This window comes from Argiope bruennichi, chromosome 1, assembly GCF_947563725.1.
Source record: "Argiope bruennichi chromosome 1, qqArgBrue1.1, whole genome shotgun sequence".
Taxonomy (NCBI): Eukaryota; Metazoa; Arthropoda; class Arachnida; order Araneae; family Araneidae; genus Argiope; species Argiope bruennichi.
The window spans coordinates 29,056,702-29,076,093 of record NC_079151.1 but is presented as its reverse complement, the minus strand read 5'-3'; the positions used below and the strand labels follow the sequence as shown (position 1 = coordinate 29,076,093).

Sequence of the window (19,392 nt, the reverse complement as noted above, 5' to 3'; positions counted from 1 at the left end):
CTCTCTTCTTGTATGAATCGAAATAGATAGATTTTTATTTGTGAATAAAGTACTCAAATACAAAAAAAAAAAAAAAAAATGCATTGAATGTGCAGGATATATAAATAGTGATTTAACAACCTGAGAGATATACAAATTTTGGTCATTAATAATTTCTAACCAAGTAGGCCGAATCGATATTAAAAGCATAACACAAATTTGATTTAAAATAAGTTATTATCCGATCAAAAAGCTGCCGGAACTCGGGCGGCCCTCATCTTAAATTGTCGCTATTGATACGGATCAATTCTATTTAACAAAATGGAAATTGAATTTCTACCTCAAGGTATGCTGTCACATAAAATGCATGCTAAAATTAAACTATCCAGCTTATGAAAGAACTAAAAATAGCGATTAAATTCCACATTTTTTATATGAATTTCTTGATAAATAATAAAAACAATTTTGAAAATTAAAAATAAAAACAAACAAACAATAATAGAAAATTATTCTAGAAATAGAAATATAGGGAATACATCTGACTTTTTTATAGATATTTGTTTTAAATCCAAAATAAAATCATGTTTTTTTTTAACTGAATGTTTCGGAGGAACAAATTTTGTGGTTTGATTTTTACTGGCAATCCAGTCTTAGTGCGGCATGGTAACCCTAGCTCTGAAGACGTGCGAACGGTAAAGGGCTCTGAGGGACCTTCCATCTGTTGGAGCCGCTGGATTACTGGCACGTAAAATATCACCACTCCCAAAGGATACGTAGAAATATCGTTCCAAAGAACTCTGGAATTTGTTTCTTCATCCTTTAATTAAGAAAACTAAAGGACAGATGTCAGGATTTATGGAGCTGCTTATGGGAAATGAAATTATTAATTGCCGCTGGTATATGACTGGAATAGTTAATGTTATTTTCTTGATAGAAATATAAACAAAAGATTAGAATTCTGCGGAACGAAAATAATCTGGGTTGGTTAGATCTCAGTTCCGTTTTAAATATGTGTAAATTGTTTTTAGGGAGGGGAGGAGAGGATATACTGTCGTTATTTCAAAATTGTGATCAGATAGCATGGACTAAAACACCTATCTATTCAAAGTAACATTTTGATAGGGGCTTTGGCCCCCGTACACCAGGTCTAGATATATATAGCAGATCTTAGATGGAATTGGATTCAGAAGCTGCATTTGGATGCCGCGATTTTGTTATGAAATCACCGCGTCTCCGAAAAATAAACTTTGCTGTTGCTGATCATTGAAATAATCAGTTTCTATAATATTAAAAGTAAAACAAGAAGAAACGCTACTTTTAATCATTTTCATTATTTACTGTTATATCATTATGCATTTTCTGACGATTGGCATCAAGTACAAGAAAGTTTAGAGATTATAATATTAATAAAAAGTGCAATATATATGTTGAAATTTTTTTTAAAAATATTATTCCTAGTGTTTTTAATAAACATATTACAGAGTAGATTCTCTCTCTATTTCACTCAACTCTCAACAATTTTAATATTTCACTGAGAACAAAATATTTTATTTCACCAATTTTTTTTAATTAAAATTATTTATTAAAACAACTTAACACAATATTAAAAATAAAACATTATTTAACTTATAATACAAAAAAAAAGATTTAAAATCCTGTAACGAGAAATTTCCGCATATAGCCAAAAATACATCTCTATGTCGTCAATTCGAATGAATCAATGAATCGAATTCAATGCTTTTTTTGGCGTGAGTTTGATTGGTTAAGTTTAACCAAAGTCTTAACATGAAACAAATTGCGAATATACACAAGTCTAGTAGCTTGGTCATTTCTTAAAGACTTAGCAAAAATTTCTGTACGAAACATGGATTTAGCAAATACTATTTATATATTCTTAGATTTCTTTGTTCTTATATGCAAAGAGGTTTTTATACCTTTATTGTATGACTTCTTCTAAGAAATGTTGGTATCTTTAAATTTCTTCCTGCCCATGTTAATCATTTAACTTTGAGATTTGCTAACAACTAATAATACTTAGTTTGCTCTCTCACTCTTTTATTTAAATTTCTTGAGATGAAGAAATATCGTCAAAGACCACAATTTTGAGGTTTTTTTTGACAAATTTCCCATGTTTTAGACCTTTCTGAATCCAAAAAACACATTTTCGAACTATGCTTATTACTAAAAATTGGTTTGAGTTAGATTGATGAAAGTTGGTTAAAATGGTCTTTACGCAAAATTTATAGATTTATACCAAATGTTGAACTTAGTCCTTTCCAAGAAGTTTGTCTTGCTGTCCAAGTACAGGTGAACACATAACTGCAAAATACAAAGAGCTTGATGAATAAGATTTGATGCTATATCTTGGTAACAGATGTCTAGATCCGTAATTCAAATTTTGAGTTAAATTCATCAGTGGGGTAACCATCTATTTGTCAGTAGCATTCATATGCATGCAAACGCGTAACTCAAAAGCGGAATGACTCAGATGAATGAAATTTGGTATATTATCTTGCTATTGAGATAATTTTGATTTCAATCGTGATTTTGATTTCAATCGTGAAAAGAAAAACTGCACCCATAAGATAAAATTCACTTTTTTCACTACTACGAAGCACAAAATGCTTGTGTGTGAGACTCTTAAAAGTAAAATTTAAGAATTCGCGACATCCTTGATCCTTGATCAAGATCTCCTTATGTGGTGGGCAGGGGAGAACGTCACCTTATTGGGCGTGTGAGAGAAAATTCCAGGGAGACCACTTCTACTGGTATCCAGTCCCCTCCCCCTAGCATTATAGGTTTAATTTTGTATCTTAGAGCAAGAGATTAAGACTAACAATAAATCTTTTGTGAATAATAAACTGGAAAGATAATTTTTATTCTTGCTAAAATGCAGTGTTTGCTTAATTTTTATGTCCTTTAAAATTTAGAATCAATAAAATAGCAAATTATCCCGTCGCTATCAGATGCACTAAATTAGACTTGCAATCAGATAAAGCAGCTATCCATAGTGATCTGTGGTGGTAAATCTGCGTGATTTGCATTGCAACATCAAAATCTTATTCCTATTTTATAAGATCGCGTTTTGATGTGAACTATCTGAATAATTACATTTTTTAATGTCACATTTCTCTATTTACATATTCTTTTAAGCAATAAATCTTACAGATATTATCTTTCAAGCGTTATTGTTGATTTATTATATAGATACACCGGTTGATAATACCATTATCTTTAGTGTTACTATTAGATAGTATTCAAGATCATCAAAGGAATCATATCCATATACTTTTATGCAAAATCTTTATCTTAAAAAAACCCTTTAAATATATGTCCACACCTTTGAATATTAAAAAAAAAAAAAAAAAACAGCGGAGATGATCTCCGTAGCATACTCAAGTAAAGATGTTATCCTAAAGAACACCCTGCATAGCATTGACGTATAAAAGTTATGTAATATTAACCTTTATCGTGAATTTACTATTTTTATCGAATCTGTCGTGTCATCCTTGGCGAGTTATTTGGCGATTAATAGCATCCGAAAATCGAATTTGTATTTTAGACACGTTCTTGCCAACCGATTGAATTAAAAAATTGACACAGAATTACACTTGTAATCGCACAATCACATAACAAATTTGATGTATTTAAGTCATTGCAACTTTGAGTTATCACATTTGCGTGCTTCTAGAAGCACAGACCGACAGATGGTCAACCCCTTGTTGGATTTGGCTCAAAATTTGATAGGCATCTAGTCTATCGATATTAATTCTATGTATCGAATTTTATATATCGATCTCTCTGCGTTTTGTAGTTTCCGTGTTAACTTATGTTTTGAACAGTGGACAGACAAACTTTCTCTAAACCGATTTTGATCAAAATTTGTTAGAAATAAACGAATTTGGTATAAAAGCCATATATCAAATTTCATCTTGTGTAGATCGAAGCATTTTTTGAGTTATCTTTGTCACAGACAGATGGACATTTTCTAAAAATGAGCTTGTGGAACTGAGGGTGGTCTAAAACGTGGTGATGTGTGAAAAGCCCGAGTTCGAATTTTTTGACGATTACTATACTTTTTCTATACCACTATACGAAAAAGTAAAAATTATGCATTCTATGCGTGATATACCTGTCGTAAAATGTTGAGTTTATTATTTCACTCTTTAATTTCCGGACATAATCAAATAAAATAGTTTTGTATTAGATAACAGTTAATGTTACTATTTGTCAAAGTAATTACTTGAAATAAATTGTTTGCAGAAATACTTTCTCTTAGCTGAAATATTTCTTGCGATGGTTTGTACTCAATCACTAAAGTGTTTCTTCAAATTCCATATATATATATATATATATATATATATATATATATATATATATATATATATATATATATATATATATATATATATATGAGTGTGTGTGAGATAGTGTGCATGTCATAAAAGAATAATTTTCGGTAAAGTTTTGAGACTCTGGTTTCCTATTTCCTCTAAACAGGAAGTATTTATATATAATTTTATTTTTATACCGGAATGAAAGAAAGATCTCTTTCATATCGCTTTTATGAGGCACAGCAGTAAAAAAAATAGAACCGTGCCCTAACCACAAGAATTTTATAACTGTGGACAGTTTCGTGGGATTTATTGTGATGAACTGTTGGCGTATGAATTCACTGAAATAAAATATTATACTTCAAATAAATTCCTGAAAAGCTAAAACTATATTATCTTTTCTTGGTGTTGCCCTAGAATAATGTTATTTCAGTTTCTGAAATTTTTAGGGCTATTGAATGCATTTAACATTTTATAAGCGGAAAAGTGTCGTTTTGATATTTTTAAAACCAAAAAGTGCAAGATAAATTTAATATTGTAACGCTGAAGAAAAAGGAATAAATTTTTGTTTCTTTCATTGGTTTTTCTTTTTAAAAAAATAATTAATGGTTTGTAAGGAAAAAATATATGGATAGAAGTTCAAAACTGGTCTAAAGCTTCTTAGTGAAGAATTGTTAGTTAGTTTTTTTTTCTTAAAGCTTTCTTAAACATTACAATCACTCATTTTTTTTAAATGTTTTCATTTGTAAAAATCAGAAATTAAATTAATCAATATATTTTATAAGAATTCTAATAAAGCACTTATTAATTTATTAATTAATTTTTCTCTCTTTTGACGTTAAATATATGTAATAGTAATTTTAAACTATTATTGATGAAGTTCTTTCTTATATATACAAAAAGGAACACATAAAAAGAAATTTTTTCAACCTATTAGTTTTAAAACATTGACTATGGTACCGATTTCTTTTCCAAATTACGGTATTGTATCATAATTACAAAATTAAAGAACGTTTTTGAAATCGAATTCTTATTTTTCTGTTATTCTTAGTGAAATTCTAGTACTCTTAGTATTTGTCTACAATATACATGTACTGCTGTTTTAAAAATGATGTAGATCAGAAGAATGGGAATTCTGATTTTATGATTAAAGATTAAAAAAAAATGTCGTAAAAACAAATATACGTTGTTTTTGGAAGTTTATGAAAATCTTTGTCTAATAATTAATCCTTTGCTCTTGGAAAAGTAAATGGATGCATGCTTCTTCACCTAATACAAAGATTTGTTTATTGCTCCGAAAAATAAATATACATAATTGTTTTAAGTCGAATTTCTTTGAAAAATTAACCTACATTTCTGTAGACGTTTTTAACAATCAAAATTGAAAAATAAATAAATAAATAAAACGTCAAAATGATGCACCGTCTTGAATGGTGACTCTGCATCCGAGTGCAAAGAATTAAAAAAAGGAATCTCCCTTCTTTTGGATTCAATCGCTGATTCATTTTATCCATTTGGAAGAAATAATTTTGAAAAAACGAATATAAAATTCAAAAATCGATGTATTTACGTATCCACAAAATATCTTAGAATTCTTAAAGAAGGTATTTAATTGATTTGTCATTTGAAAATAATAAACGGTTCGCAAGCTATCATTCATGCAGTTGTGTAGGTATACTATTAAAAACTTGTATTTCTTACATCTATTCTAATTACTTTTTCTATATCAATCTTGTCACTTATTGTTGAAATTCCCCTGTAGCAGTAACTCTTTGCTTTTATAAACTAGATTGTTGTAAAACTAGATTGTTTCTGTTTGTTTGCAAACTTTAATACTCTTAAAATTTGTAAATGAACTTTGAGGGTTATATTTTATCCACCAAGGGATGGGAAACCAAAATTTGGGGGTGTGGGAATTCCAATTTAATGTTTGGTTCTCTCCTTCATTTTAACCATAGTAATGTTTTGGGTTCGAATAACCTTCAATCCAAGAACGAGACTTATCTCAAACGGAAATTTTACCAAGATCGGTAATAATCCCCAGGATTCAACCTTGGTTTTCACCTGTTACCGTGCTGCTGCGATGACGTTCTTATATTACTCAGGATACTTATGCAAAGTGAAGGCAATGCTGATGGCTGTTGGTCTCATCGGGGCCACCATAAGTATATGTATAAGAAATTACTATATAAATAAGCAGATACGCGTTTCTCTGGTGGATAAGCATTGATGTGTAAAGGTCAAGTTACTTTCATTGTAATAACAGAACATAACTTCCTATAGGAGAGAATACGGCTAGTGCTTCAGATATGCCTACAACTTCAATTTCTGTTTATAATGTTACGACGTGGTCTTACAGATCCCAGGTGACTAAGCGAGGAAGGGATAAATCATTTTCAGTTGTAATTAAAAGAATAGTCTGTTATTATACTTGATGGCTGTTTAGCTCTGAATCCTTCACTTTTTCTTATAGGAATTTATGAGTAGTAATGGGTTTTTAATTAATAAAAAAATGAACTAAAAATCCCTAGGGAATATAAAAATAAAGGCAAAAATCTTAGAAAGATATTCTCCAACCCTCCTGATGGGTCAAGAGCTCGGCCTCATTGTTTTTCATTTTTTTTCCCATAAGAGAAGGAGAAAAAGCATTAACGTTTTATTATCCGCATTTTATAGCGTCAGCGAATTCGGTTGGCTAGCATAGATTGTAAAAGAACGTGTTCGAGAGCGATTTCAAGCTTTTTGGTTTTTTCGTGTAAAAGAGAGAGAAAAAGATTATTTTGTAAAAAAAAAGTCTGATATAAATTGAACCATTGAAGAGCTTCTTGGCTTTAGAAAATGAGACAAAAAAAGTACGACAGAGGATTTATTTTATGACTTCAGCGGGAATAGCATCTGTTAGATTTGATGTCTAATTTTAAACAAGGAAAAAAAAAGATATAAGTAAAAATGCACTATTTTGAAAATATAAATTTCGAAAGTGAGCTTACAGGGATACAATATAATTTTAAAGAATATTTTCCATTTTTTTTAAATAAAAGAATGTTTCAATAACTAACAAATTTATAAATTTTTAAATATTAATATTTTTTTGAAAAGTACACGGAATTTAAAAAAGCAGCAATCTTAGAATTCCTTTCAAAAACAAATTTCTCTAAGTCATTTGTATATATATACTAACCACCTTTGGAGACTAGCTTGTTCAATCAGATTATTGGCTTTCTGGGCTGTTAAATATTAATGTTGGATGTATGTTTATTTTTAAAAAAATTCTCTTTGTTATTTGATAAAACCGAAAATCCCTGAATTTAATTTAATAAGTCAACACAAGTTGTAATTACAAATTTAAAAATGTATATATTATGAAAAAAAAAACCCAGCCGTGAACTTACTTTCGAATTAACTAATATATTATTAATCCAGTTAATCTCTTCGTCGTCCGTAACGCGTCTAGCGCGTTCCAGTGAAACTTCTGCAAGGCGGTAGTGACGCGCTTCAAACGTTCTTCTAATTTTAAAACTTTTAAACGCTTAAAACGCTTTGTAAATGTTTACATGTTTGAGTTTTTATTTTTGTTTCTTCTAATGCGGCGAAAAGCAGAGAAAAAACAGAAATTTCTGCGGGCAGGAGAGGACGGTGAAAGGGTTAAATATTTGTTCAACTGATTAAATCATAACCAATCTATAAATGTCTATATCCATTTTACAAATTTAGAAAGAAGTGGATATATTTAGTTTTTGCCGAGTTTAGTTATCTTTACTTATAGTAAAAATGTTTTAAATAAAATGAGGTTGAACCCTTGTATAGTTGAGTATTAATATTCGAAAATTGTAATAAAAAATGATTTTAGAAAAATGCACACATGCTTCTTTCTTTTAAAAACTTCCGAAATATGTGTTTTGTAGTTGATTCCCTATTGCATAACTGCATCCAGTTGTCCCCAATAAATTTTTATAATAAACTTGAGCATCAAATTTTGCTTTAACATTTTAATTACCATAAAATATAGGATGTGGTAAACAATTAATTCTTTTTCATTTATTCATATACAGTGAACAGTTTCATTTTAGGAGTAACCTTTAAGCACAAGTTCGAATTTTTGACAAAAGAAAATGTAACGCAATTCCTCTGTTTTGCAGGTCATCCTCGTGTTCAAGATCTTCTGCAGGCCATCAAGATTCCATTTGTGACACCTGGAGTGGGTTTCGTGATCGGTCCAGACGGATTCCCTGCCTTCCTCTTGGAACAGGAAGCTGACATCAAATCCCCTTACAGGCTTCACCTTCCGCCCACCTTGTTCAGAGACTTCACCATCGGAGTCACGCTAATGCCGAAAAATCCCAAGGGTGGATACGTCTTTGCAGGTAACTCGTTGAAATATAGCATAATTAAGGAGGACAAGCACGCATTGCCTTAATTTATATTCGTAGAAGTCAATACGTTACTGATTAACCCACTTGGTTTTTCCCCCTGATTTTTTTAAAATATTAATTCAATTGCTAGTCAAGCGATATTTGAAAAAAATATGTGCTTGTTACTTCCTAAATTCGCATTGTTCAAGCAGTAAACATTATTATTACAATGTATACCACTTATTATATAAAATAACATGGATATGTTCCAGGTTTTGGGAGTCCTATGGAGTGGTCTTCCCAAAACTTTCTCGCATACTCTCTAACAATGGTGTTATCCAAGTGAAGGCCTTACATAGCATTGGCGAACAATAGTTACGAAATATTAAACTTGGGGATGAATTTAGCACTTTCACTTTCTCGTTTACCTAGTATAGAAAATGTATATTAATCATCAATCAATTCGTACGTGAGCTTTTGACGCATTTCCGCGCTTTAGATTTTTCTGAGTTCGAAACACACATTTTTGGAAAATGCTCATCTATCTGTCTGTGAAAAAGATAACTCAAAAACGCTTTGAGCTAGAAGGTTGAAATTTGGTATATAGTATTTATATCAAATATGCAGATATCTACTGAAATTTGAGTAAAACCTGACTAGAGGAAGTACGAATATAAGTCAACACGATAACTGCAAAACGAAGAGAGCTGGTTAAATAAAGTTCGTTACACAGATTTAACATCCATAATGTGGACGTCTTTCAAATTTTGAATCAAATCCAATTACGGATTAACTGTCTGTCGGTCTGTACTTTCAGAAACATGTAAACGCGATGTTTCAAAGACGCAATGACTTAAGTATATCAAATTTGATATGTGATTTTGTGATTACAAGTGCAGTTTTGTGACAAATGTTTGTTCCAGTCGGTTGCAGAAAACTTATCTAAAATCCAGTTTTTACTTTTGGTTGCTATTAATGCATGCCAGAGATTAATCGCCAAATAGCATGCCAAGAATGACACTATAAATTCAGTAAAAAGGCTAAATTCACACCAAAAAATATTTTGTAACTATTGTACAGCAATGCTATGTAAGGCATTCTCTGTAATTAAAAGTTGAATAGAGAGTATGTGAATAAGTTTTGGAGAAACCACTCTCATTAGTTATTGATTCCATCGTGTGATCTTTGGCGAGTTTTTTGGCGATTAAGGTTAGGCATGTTGTTAATAGTATCGGAAAATCGAATTTGTGTTTAAGAAATGTTTTTCCCCACCGATTAAAAACCAACATTTGACACAAAACTATACTTGTATTCGTAAAATCACATACAAATTTGATACATGTAAATCATTGCGATTTTGAGTAATCATATTTACATGTTTCTGAAAGTAAAAACTGGCAGACGGTCAATTTATTGTTGAATTTGGCTCAAAATTTGATAATGTCTTTATTACAGCAGATGTTGAATATGTGTGCCGAATTATATCCGTCTAGTTACTCGTGTCTTCGATTTGTAATAGTCGTTTTGACACATATTCGAACAGTCGAACAGAGAGACTTCCTTTGAAAGGATTTCGCTCAAAATTTGATAGAAATCAAGAAATTTGGTGTAAAGACCGCATACCAAATTTCATCTGTCTAGCTCAAAGCCTTTTTGAGTTATCTTTGTTACTGAGAGACAGACATACAGACGGACATTTTCCAAAAATGTGTTTTCCGAATTCAGGGATGTCTAAAACGAGGGCATTCGTCAAAATCTCGAGTTTCAATTTTTTTCACAATTACAATACTTTCTTTGTACTACGCATACGAAAAAATAAAAATAAGAGCTTATGACTTTTATAAAACGCTTTCAAGATCACACGCAAAAAAAGAGTGATAATAAGACAAACAACGTTTGCTTGCATCAGAGTTAGGGTCATAATCCACATACATCGAAATATGATTCATAAATATCGATTTTTGTTAAAGAAAGAAAAATGAATTACAATCCATACATATACTGCACCAATGACTTTACATATTTTAGTTTCAAAATGTATTGAATTTATTAGAGAGATAAGAAATCAAGTCAAAAGCTTAAGTTTATCCGCCAAAGTAGGGCTGGCCTTTATCCAACTGGACCGATTACTCCCAATTAGGCCCCGCGTTAGAGTGCAGTTTATTCGGCTCAATCTTCTGTGGCGTAACCAGGATGGGGACAGAAGACATGGACTAAGCACTATAATAGGCTCAAAAATGGTAATAATTTAAGAGAGCTATTTTTTTTCCCAAGTTCCTTTTATCTCAAAATCCTTAGAATATTTTATCAGATTATTTGAACCAATCCTGGAAAAAAAAAATTGATGCATGCAGAATAAATTTAGATTCTGGTTAGATTTATTTTTCTATTCATATTTATTTTCACATTATTCATGGTTAAAGTCAAAATTCTTTGCAAATAGATTGTATCAAAGACAAAAGTCTGACCGTATTCTTAAAATTATACTAATAAAAATGTCAAGGAAATTTTCAGGTCGTATTATTTTTATTTTCCTCGTCCGAATTTTTTTTTCTACCTTAATTCTCTCCAAATTTGAAAATATGTAAAGGAACGGGGGGGGGGAGAGAAAAACCTGTAAAGCAAGAATTTTATCTTTTTATTTTTTAAATTTCTCAATATTTAAAAAAATATTTAATATCTATACTTATAATAAAGCTCAGTGTGTGTGTGTGTGTGTTGGCGCTCTACAGGCCAGACCGTTCGACCAACAGCTACGAAATTTGGCACGTGTATACCTTAGAGGTCGGGAATGTACACCTGGGGGTTATTTTTTCGAATTTTTAATTAGAATTTTATTTATTTAAAAATTAAGCGAAATGTTGGCGCGTTTCTGCCATAACTTCCGAAAATACTACCGCACAAAACAGATTTTTACATGAAGTTAAAGATCAAAAATTTATCTTTTAAATGTTACCAATGTTTTAACCTTAAAATTAAATTTCGATTTTTAAGGAATTTTTAAATAAATATTTTAACTATATTTTTCAACAATTTTTTTCGTACAAAATAAAAATAAAATTTAAGCTGCACGAGCACGTTTCGCAGTCATGGGAAAAAATTAAGTTTTTTTCAAAGTGTAGCCATCACATTGATTAAAGCTCCAAATAAAAATAAATTAAATCTTTTTGGAAATGAAATCTGCAAAAATATAATTTTCGGCACGTATCTGTAGGATATGAAACAAATATGAAATATTATTTTTTTTAAAAAATAAATTCAAGAAAAATTATTTTATGATCTTTTACACTCTTTATATTATTAATCCAATAAATCAGTTTTATTTTAAAGCAAGTTTTGTTTAATATGAACAGGATATCCATTCAAATCAGGGCCACTCAGCTAATTTGTAAACCTTTAGTAAGACACAGATCTTCTAAAATGGTCTAAATGGAAAATGATTATATTTTATGTAATATCTATTCAATAAATGCTCTAATAAATAACGAATTTTTGATTTTACATAAAGCTTCTGCTGTGGAAATCACGATTAATAAAATGTTCTAGAAACACTATTTTTTTAAATAAAAAGAGTTAATTTCCAATCAACTAAATCAATCACTTACACTGACTGATTAATGAAAATTTGAATATCACTATTCAATAAAAAAAAGGATAATTTTAGATTTTCCATCGATCGTTTTAAAGAAAATACGCCAATCAGCGCGCAGGTTTCTCAAGATTAACTGGCCTAAGATTATGAAAATGTTGAGTTTTTCTAAATTTTTAACATTCAAAACTTCATAAATCAGTCTTAGTTAATGATGGAAAATAGAAACATTCATTCATTTATTTAAAATTTGATGTGTCCAGAATATTTCTCAGAATATACCTTACTGCATTAAATTTAGACTTCACAATTTTTGAAATATATTTATAGGCCGGAACAAAATATTATTATTGATTTCATTTCAATCCTTTTGAAAGCAAAACTAAAAACTGAATTTTATGCTGAATCTGAGAAATTTTTGTTGAGTTATTCTTTGAGATATTACACAAATTATGAAAAATATTTTGCAGTTCACATAAGACTTAAATACAGAACGATTCTGTTTGCAGTACTCATATTCAATAATAATAATAAATAAATAACAACAAAAATAATAAATAAAATAAAATGCTTGGTTTCATTAAAAAATATCTTTATATTAATTGCAATTTCAGCATTTCCACTTTAAATTAAAGTTGAAGCTTTGCCGGAAATGACAACAAATTAGCAAAATATATAAAGTAAATTGAACGAAACGATCTAAACAACAGTATATGTTTGGTATGACTATCAAAATTTGAAGATTAAAAATGTTTTGTTTGAGAAGCTATTAAGAGACAAGTTACTTAAAATATTTAATTGAAAATTGTAGCGAGCGGTAATACTGGTGAACCGGCTGGTCGCCAAAGGCGGCTAGTATATGTATAAAAATGTCTTTCAATTGAATGATTTTTTTTACCAGGAAAGCACAAAATGTCCATTATCCTACTCATAGGACAATATTAAAACTGAAATTCAAATAAATGGAATGAAATTTCACGTCATAGTAAACTTAGTTTTTTTAAAATTAATTTGAAAGAAAATAACTGAAATCAGGGGCATCAACGAGTTAATTAGAAAATATTAATTGTAGCTCTATATATTTTTGTAAATAGCTTTATATCCTAGACATAAGACTTTTGAAATAAAAATAAGTAATACAAGTGGAATGTATTTATGGAATTTTGTTGGAAAGTACAATTTAATTGCAATCTACATCAGATGCAAAGTGCTTTATAAAAACCAATGAATTTATTAATTGTTCTAGGTTCATTTCATATACACAAGCAAATTTATAGACTTGTATAATAATAAACAAATGAATCGATAAATGTCAGAATTGGCGATTAATAATTCCAAAATTTTGGACAGCACAAATGGAGATAGTTCAAGCCTGAACGAATAAAGTCAAATAAATATACAGCATTAGTTAAATTTTGAAAACAGTTCCAGATTTAGATAAAAAATGAATTCATTATTCAATATTAAATTACTTTTGCCATGGGACTATAACATTATGGGAATTTTTCTATTCATACGAAAAATTCAGAATTCGAGATTTTCGTTTCATTTTGAAGTTCTATCTCGTATTTCTAACCAGAAATAATATAACTCATATCGATATTTTTAGGTGTAACATTTATTCAATTATTGCATGTAGGTTATGAACTTCTGCTCTGGATTCATTTCTCTCTATTCAATAATATGCCCCGAATTTAATTTTAAATGTCTCGAATTGCCACGACATTCATTTATAAGTAATTTATATAATATAAAAAAAATTTCAATACCATTGATTTTTAACCTTTTTGTTAATAAGGTATAAATGAAATCAAAATCTAGTGAGTATAATCAAGAAATATAAAAGAGAATATTGTCATCGTCAAAAATTTCTCCGTTTCAAGCGTACATTCGAAAAAAAATATATATATAGGGTGTTCATTAATTATTGTCGGGGTTTCCGTACTTCATAACTTTCGAATAAAAAATATTACGCAAAAACCGATTACGTATTCGTAAATTACAACTCAAAGAATTTTATTAATGATATTAAAGTGTAAAGCTTGCACAATTTGCACTTTGTAGGCATTCAGCTGAAGGCGATTATGTATTCGTAAATTCACTGAACAAATTCTGACTAGAATTGAGGATGATGAAAATTACCTTCATAAATGGTTCTTCAGTGACGAATCCACTTTTCATGTGTCAGAAAAAGTGAATAAACATAACTGTAGAATATGGAGCTCGGAGAACCCGCACGATTATCAAAAGTCAAAATTTGTTCAGCGAATTTACGAATACATAATCGCCTTCAGCTGAATGCCTACAAAGTGCAAATTGTGCAAGCTTTACACTTTAATATCATTAAAAAATTCTTTGAGTTGTAATTTACGAATACGTAATCGGTTTTTGCGTAATATTTTTTATTCGAAAGTTATGAAGTACGGAAACCCCGACTATAATTAATGAACACCCTATATAATTATATTTATATATATTAATATTAAAATATATATATTATTAATATATATTATTTATTATATTATATATATATATTAATTATATTATAAAATATATATATGTAAGGATATTTGATATGTGCTTTTTACACCAAATCTATAGAATTCTATGAAATTTTGGGCAAAATCCATTCAGAGAAAGTCTATATGGCTGCCTGCCTGAGTACTAGTGAAAATTACAACGGATAAAATTTGGTGGACAGATTTAGTATACAGAGTATAAATTTTTGTCAAATTTTGAGCTAAATATATTAAAGACTTGCACAACTGTCAGTTTGTACTTTCGTATGCACGTCAACATGATAACTCCGAAATGCATCGACTTACATAAATGGAATTTGGTACATGATCTTGCTCTAAAATTGCATTTCTGTATAAAGTTTTGTTTTCAATCCGCCAAAAAAATTTCCAAATGATATATTAATTTTTCTTTATTATGCTATCTAACACAAAATGGTCATGTGTAGAATTCTCAAAATAAGAGTCTAGGCACTCATAACATTAATGGATTTGATCAAAGCTATCTTTTGAACATTTTTTGTTCATTATACCCAGAATATTGATCTATATGAATAAGCTTGAAGCATTCTATTTAAATATGTACAATATATACAAATAAGAATTAAAAAATATTTGTTAAATTAGTAGCAGAATCTTTTACATATGCTTCTTTATTTTCCCCATATTTTTTTAATATTTAAAATAATTATTTAGTTGTTTATGAATGCCTTTGTTTTTTTTTATTTATTACATTATATTATTTATTATTGAAAATCCTACTTTTTTCAGAACATTCAGCACCTAATCTCAGATAATAGGGTTTCTTCAGTTTCCAGATCGTTATATCCGCGTGTGTTGCACTTATATATTCTAACATGTGGAACCATGTTTCATCGCTAAACCAAGCATTATCCTTAATGCCAGGATTATCGCGCACTCAATTCTCCACCTGTTTAGGACATTCACGCACCACAATTCTACCGGATATATAAGATTAGGTTCGTTCAGATTAGACGCCACAAGACCTATAGATTAACATGAATAATTTTGATCTAAGACATACAGGGTGTCTCAAAAACCTTGACCGCGTCTTTTATTCCTGAAATATTGATTGTAGACATATACTGTAAATTACAAAGTTGCGTAAAAAAAGGGACAAATTTCTATGAAATCAATTAAAGTTTTCAGGGGGGGGACTTTAAAAAATACAAAATTTAATATTTTATGCTGATCCTGTACAAAAAAAAATCTATTAAGGTCATGTATGAAATTTCAGCATTTTATGACAAAAAGTCTCAAAGATATGAAACTACGTAAATGCTGACTTAAACCACTTTTCGATGCCTGGATATGAGTTCGCAAAGAGAAAAAAAATCATGTCGGATGTTCGTGTTTTAGCGGTCGTACAAAAATTAACAAAGAGAGTAATGATTGAATAAATAAATAATAATTTTACTATTTATAGGTTCAAAAGTATTATCATTTTACTCACTGGGAAATATTTTTGTACGGGGTCTTTATAAAAATTTAAATTTTGTATTTTTTAAAATTTAATCCCCTGAAAATGTTAATAGATTTCATAACATTTTGCACCTTTTTTTACGCAACTTTGTAATTTACAGTATATGTCTACGATCAATATTTAAGGAATAAAAGCCACGGTCATGATTTTTGAAACACCCTGTGTAGTCTCTGAGTGAATCGTCCAGAATTCTCTATTCCAGAGGTTCTCGAACTTCTTAGATATTGTGACACTATTTTTAGAAGTAGTACCTGCAGTGACCCCTTTCATCTCACTCCATCTTCATACTTTTTTCAGAGATGAACAGTACGTGTTGTTGGTTAAAATTCAACTTTTAACTTGAACGCTTAACTTTTCTGAAGAAAAATACACTTATTATTAAATATAATTAAAATATATTTTTAAAGTAGGGCTTGATGAAAATTTTAAGTCCCAGTCCTGTATATGCAGATTGTAGAAAGATATGCATACATTCTAGATCTTGCCACAATCCACTGAAAACTTACTTTAATGGGTCGGGATCCTTACTTTGAGAACCCTTGTCCTTCATGAATAAAAGAACATTTTAATCTTATAATTGTTAAAGACTGTTGAATATATGAAGTGTCCTTTATGTTCTTATTTGGTTATTTATATTTAAACCATGTATCAAATAGGATGCATCATCTAATTAAGAGACTAAATTCATACATGGGTCAAGAGATTAAAACTGAAAAACTGCTGTTTATTTTGCTAAAAAGTCAACAAAAACGCGAGTTGTGTAAAGATATAATAAATTTTCTATTTAATGCGTTTTTCACTTATTAATTTATCTTTTTTTTTTTAACTTTAATCCTTTTAGTGGTCAATCCCACTGACACAGTCGTGCAACTTGGATTAAAGATAATATCATCTGGAGAGTCCACAGTCAACCTGACGCTGTTTTACACCGACGTTGACATGCATCTCACGTCTCAAGCTCTCACCACCTTTGCTGTTCCCGATTTTCTTGGAATGTGGACAAGGTGAGAATCAGCATTAACCTGTTACAAAAAACCGCTGAACCAATAAATAAGAAGAAATGTTATCTTCACTATCTTCATTATTTTTCCGACAGCGTTGTTCATTTCAGCCGTTCGATGTTAAAATGAATCAATTCTTTGCTTGTGGTTCATGTCTTGAAATGTTCTCTTCATTTTGTAATACAGTTTTCAATTTCGGAATGTTTTTAATGGCCTTACCCCGATATGTTTCTTTTCTAGAACATTCCTTTGGAAAAAAATTGTAAGTAAAATAATTGCAAATTTATAAAATTAGCCGTAATTTTCGACTTTGATTAAAAATTACAGAACTTTTAAATTCACTAAAGCTATACTACTGGCTTAATTTTGGATATACGCACTTGAATTTAATGTTTGACTCAATGCAATTCGATATACTGAAATTTATGTAGCGAATTTAATCCAAACTAAAAACATTCTAGTTATACTCCACTCTGCTCTTAAACTTTCTGAATTAAGAGTATTAAACACACATGTAATAATTCCATAATTAGACGCAGTATGTATTTGGAAGCCAAAGAAGACATTTTTTTGCAAAATATTACAGAAATAATTGCAATGCTGAATTTTCCCAAAAATTAATTATTTCATGATGAGTAGTCTGTTATGCAATAAATTAAAATTGATTTAATTTTTTTACTGAAAAGTACACATTTAGATGCAGTTTATAATAATAAACCTGAAATTCACAGATAAATAAGAGGTTTCGATTTCATAATTGCTTTTGATTTTTTTAAAAATTATGTTACAAAATATTGAATACACGGCAGTTCTATTTTGTCATGTTTTAATAAGTCTTGTCTTGCCCAATTTAGAAAAATTTTCAATTTTATTTCTCCAACTAAACCTCTTCTTATATTTCCTTTGTGAAGCGCAAGATAGATAAAAATATAATCGCTTAAAATGTGGATATTAGTAAAAATCGCGGTTTACAGAAGAAAACTTCTAAAAAAATTATAAGTAATTCATGCAATCTAAAAAAGAACTTTTTTTAAAAAAAATTTTTAATAAGCCTAAGCCATAGCCGAAGTTACAAGTTATTAGGCGGAATTGATTTGATTATAAGATCCGATCATAACCTATATCGGTCTTACCTGACGCTATCTAAATCAGTAACATAGTAAAAATAGGCGACATTCAAAATCTAATACAATTTTTTTGTTCAAAAGTAAATGGCATCCCATGCGAAGTATTGTTTGTCCCAATCGACCTCTGTGGATTAGCAAATGTAAGTGGCATCTCTGCATAATGTTTTTTTGTCCTCATTAACCATCCGTAGATTAGCAAATGCACATATATGGCTCGGATACATAACATTATTTTTTCATTCCCAATCGTCATCTGTGGATTAGCAAGTGTAAATGACATGCCATGCCTATTATTCTCTCATTTCCAATCATCATCTATGAACTGGCATATGTAAATGACATCTCGTGTGTAGTATTTTTTGTTCTCATTCATTATCTGTGGATTAGTAAATGTAAATGGCTTCCAATGCATAATGTTATTTACTCATTCCTAATCGTCATCAGTGGAATAGCGAATGAAAATGACATCCAATCGTAACATTTTTTATGTCCAATATTGCCTAGATTGGTCCTCAGAGCAACTATATGAATTAATCCAATGCATTAGTCCAATTGGAAATTTTTGCTCTGATCTTCTGAAAGTAGATTTTTTTCTAAGTTGATAAAATCTGCATGTTTTAAACTTACAACATTGAAACACGTTCTTTTCTATTCCTCACAAAAAACACTTTTAGTTTAGTTCAATGGCGAAAATAAAATTTATCTCTTTATGTTATTAATTTCTTAATTGATCCTAAGTCTAAATGATTAATTTAATTCAACTTATTTTTTTATTTTAGAAGGAATAGTATTAATCCTATGAAACGTTTCATTAACTTCATAAATTATACTTCCATAATTGATAAATGAAAATGGATTTTTTTTTTTTTACTGAAAGTGGGAAAGTTATCAACAATTTAGTATGGATTGATATTAAAGCATCGAAAAAAACCCAATTTTATCTATATTGATTAGAAGCAATAAGTGGGCGTGTATACGAATTGCCAACAG

General features: G+C 29.6%; 1 protein-coding gene across 4 annotated transcripts in view; it reads left to right on the top strand.

Annotated features, from left to right (window-relative positions):
- Window positions 1-19,392, top strand: part of LOC129961458 (collagen alpha-1(XV) chain-like) — a 320,304-nt gene that overhangs the window by 76,704 nt on the left and 224,208 nt on the right. For all 4 annotated transcript variants that reach the window (XM_056075047.1, XM_056075032.1, XM_056074996.1 and 1 more), the window contains exons 4-5: window positions 8,453-8,677; window positions 17,116-17,278. In XM_056075047.1, the coding sequence (XP_055931022.1) occupies window positions 8,453-8,677; window positions 17,116-17,278 (388 nt within the window). The remainder of the gene's footprint in view (window positions 1-8,452; window positions 8,678-17,115; window positions 17,279-19,392) is intronic.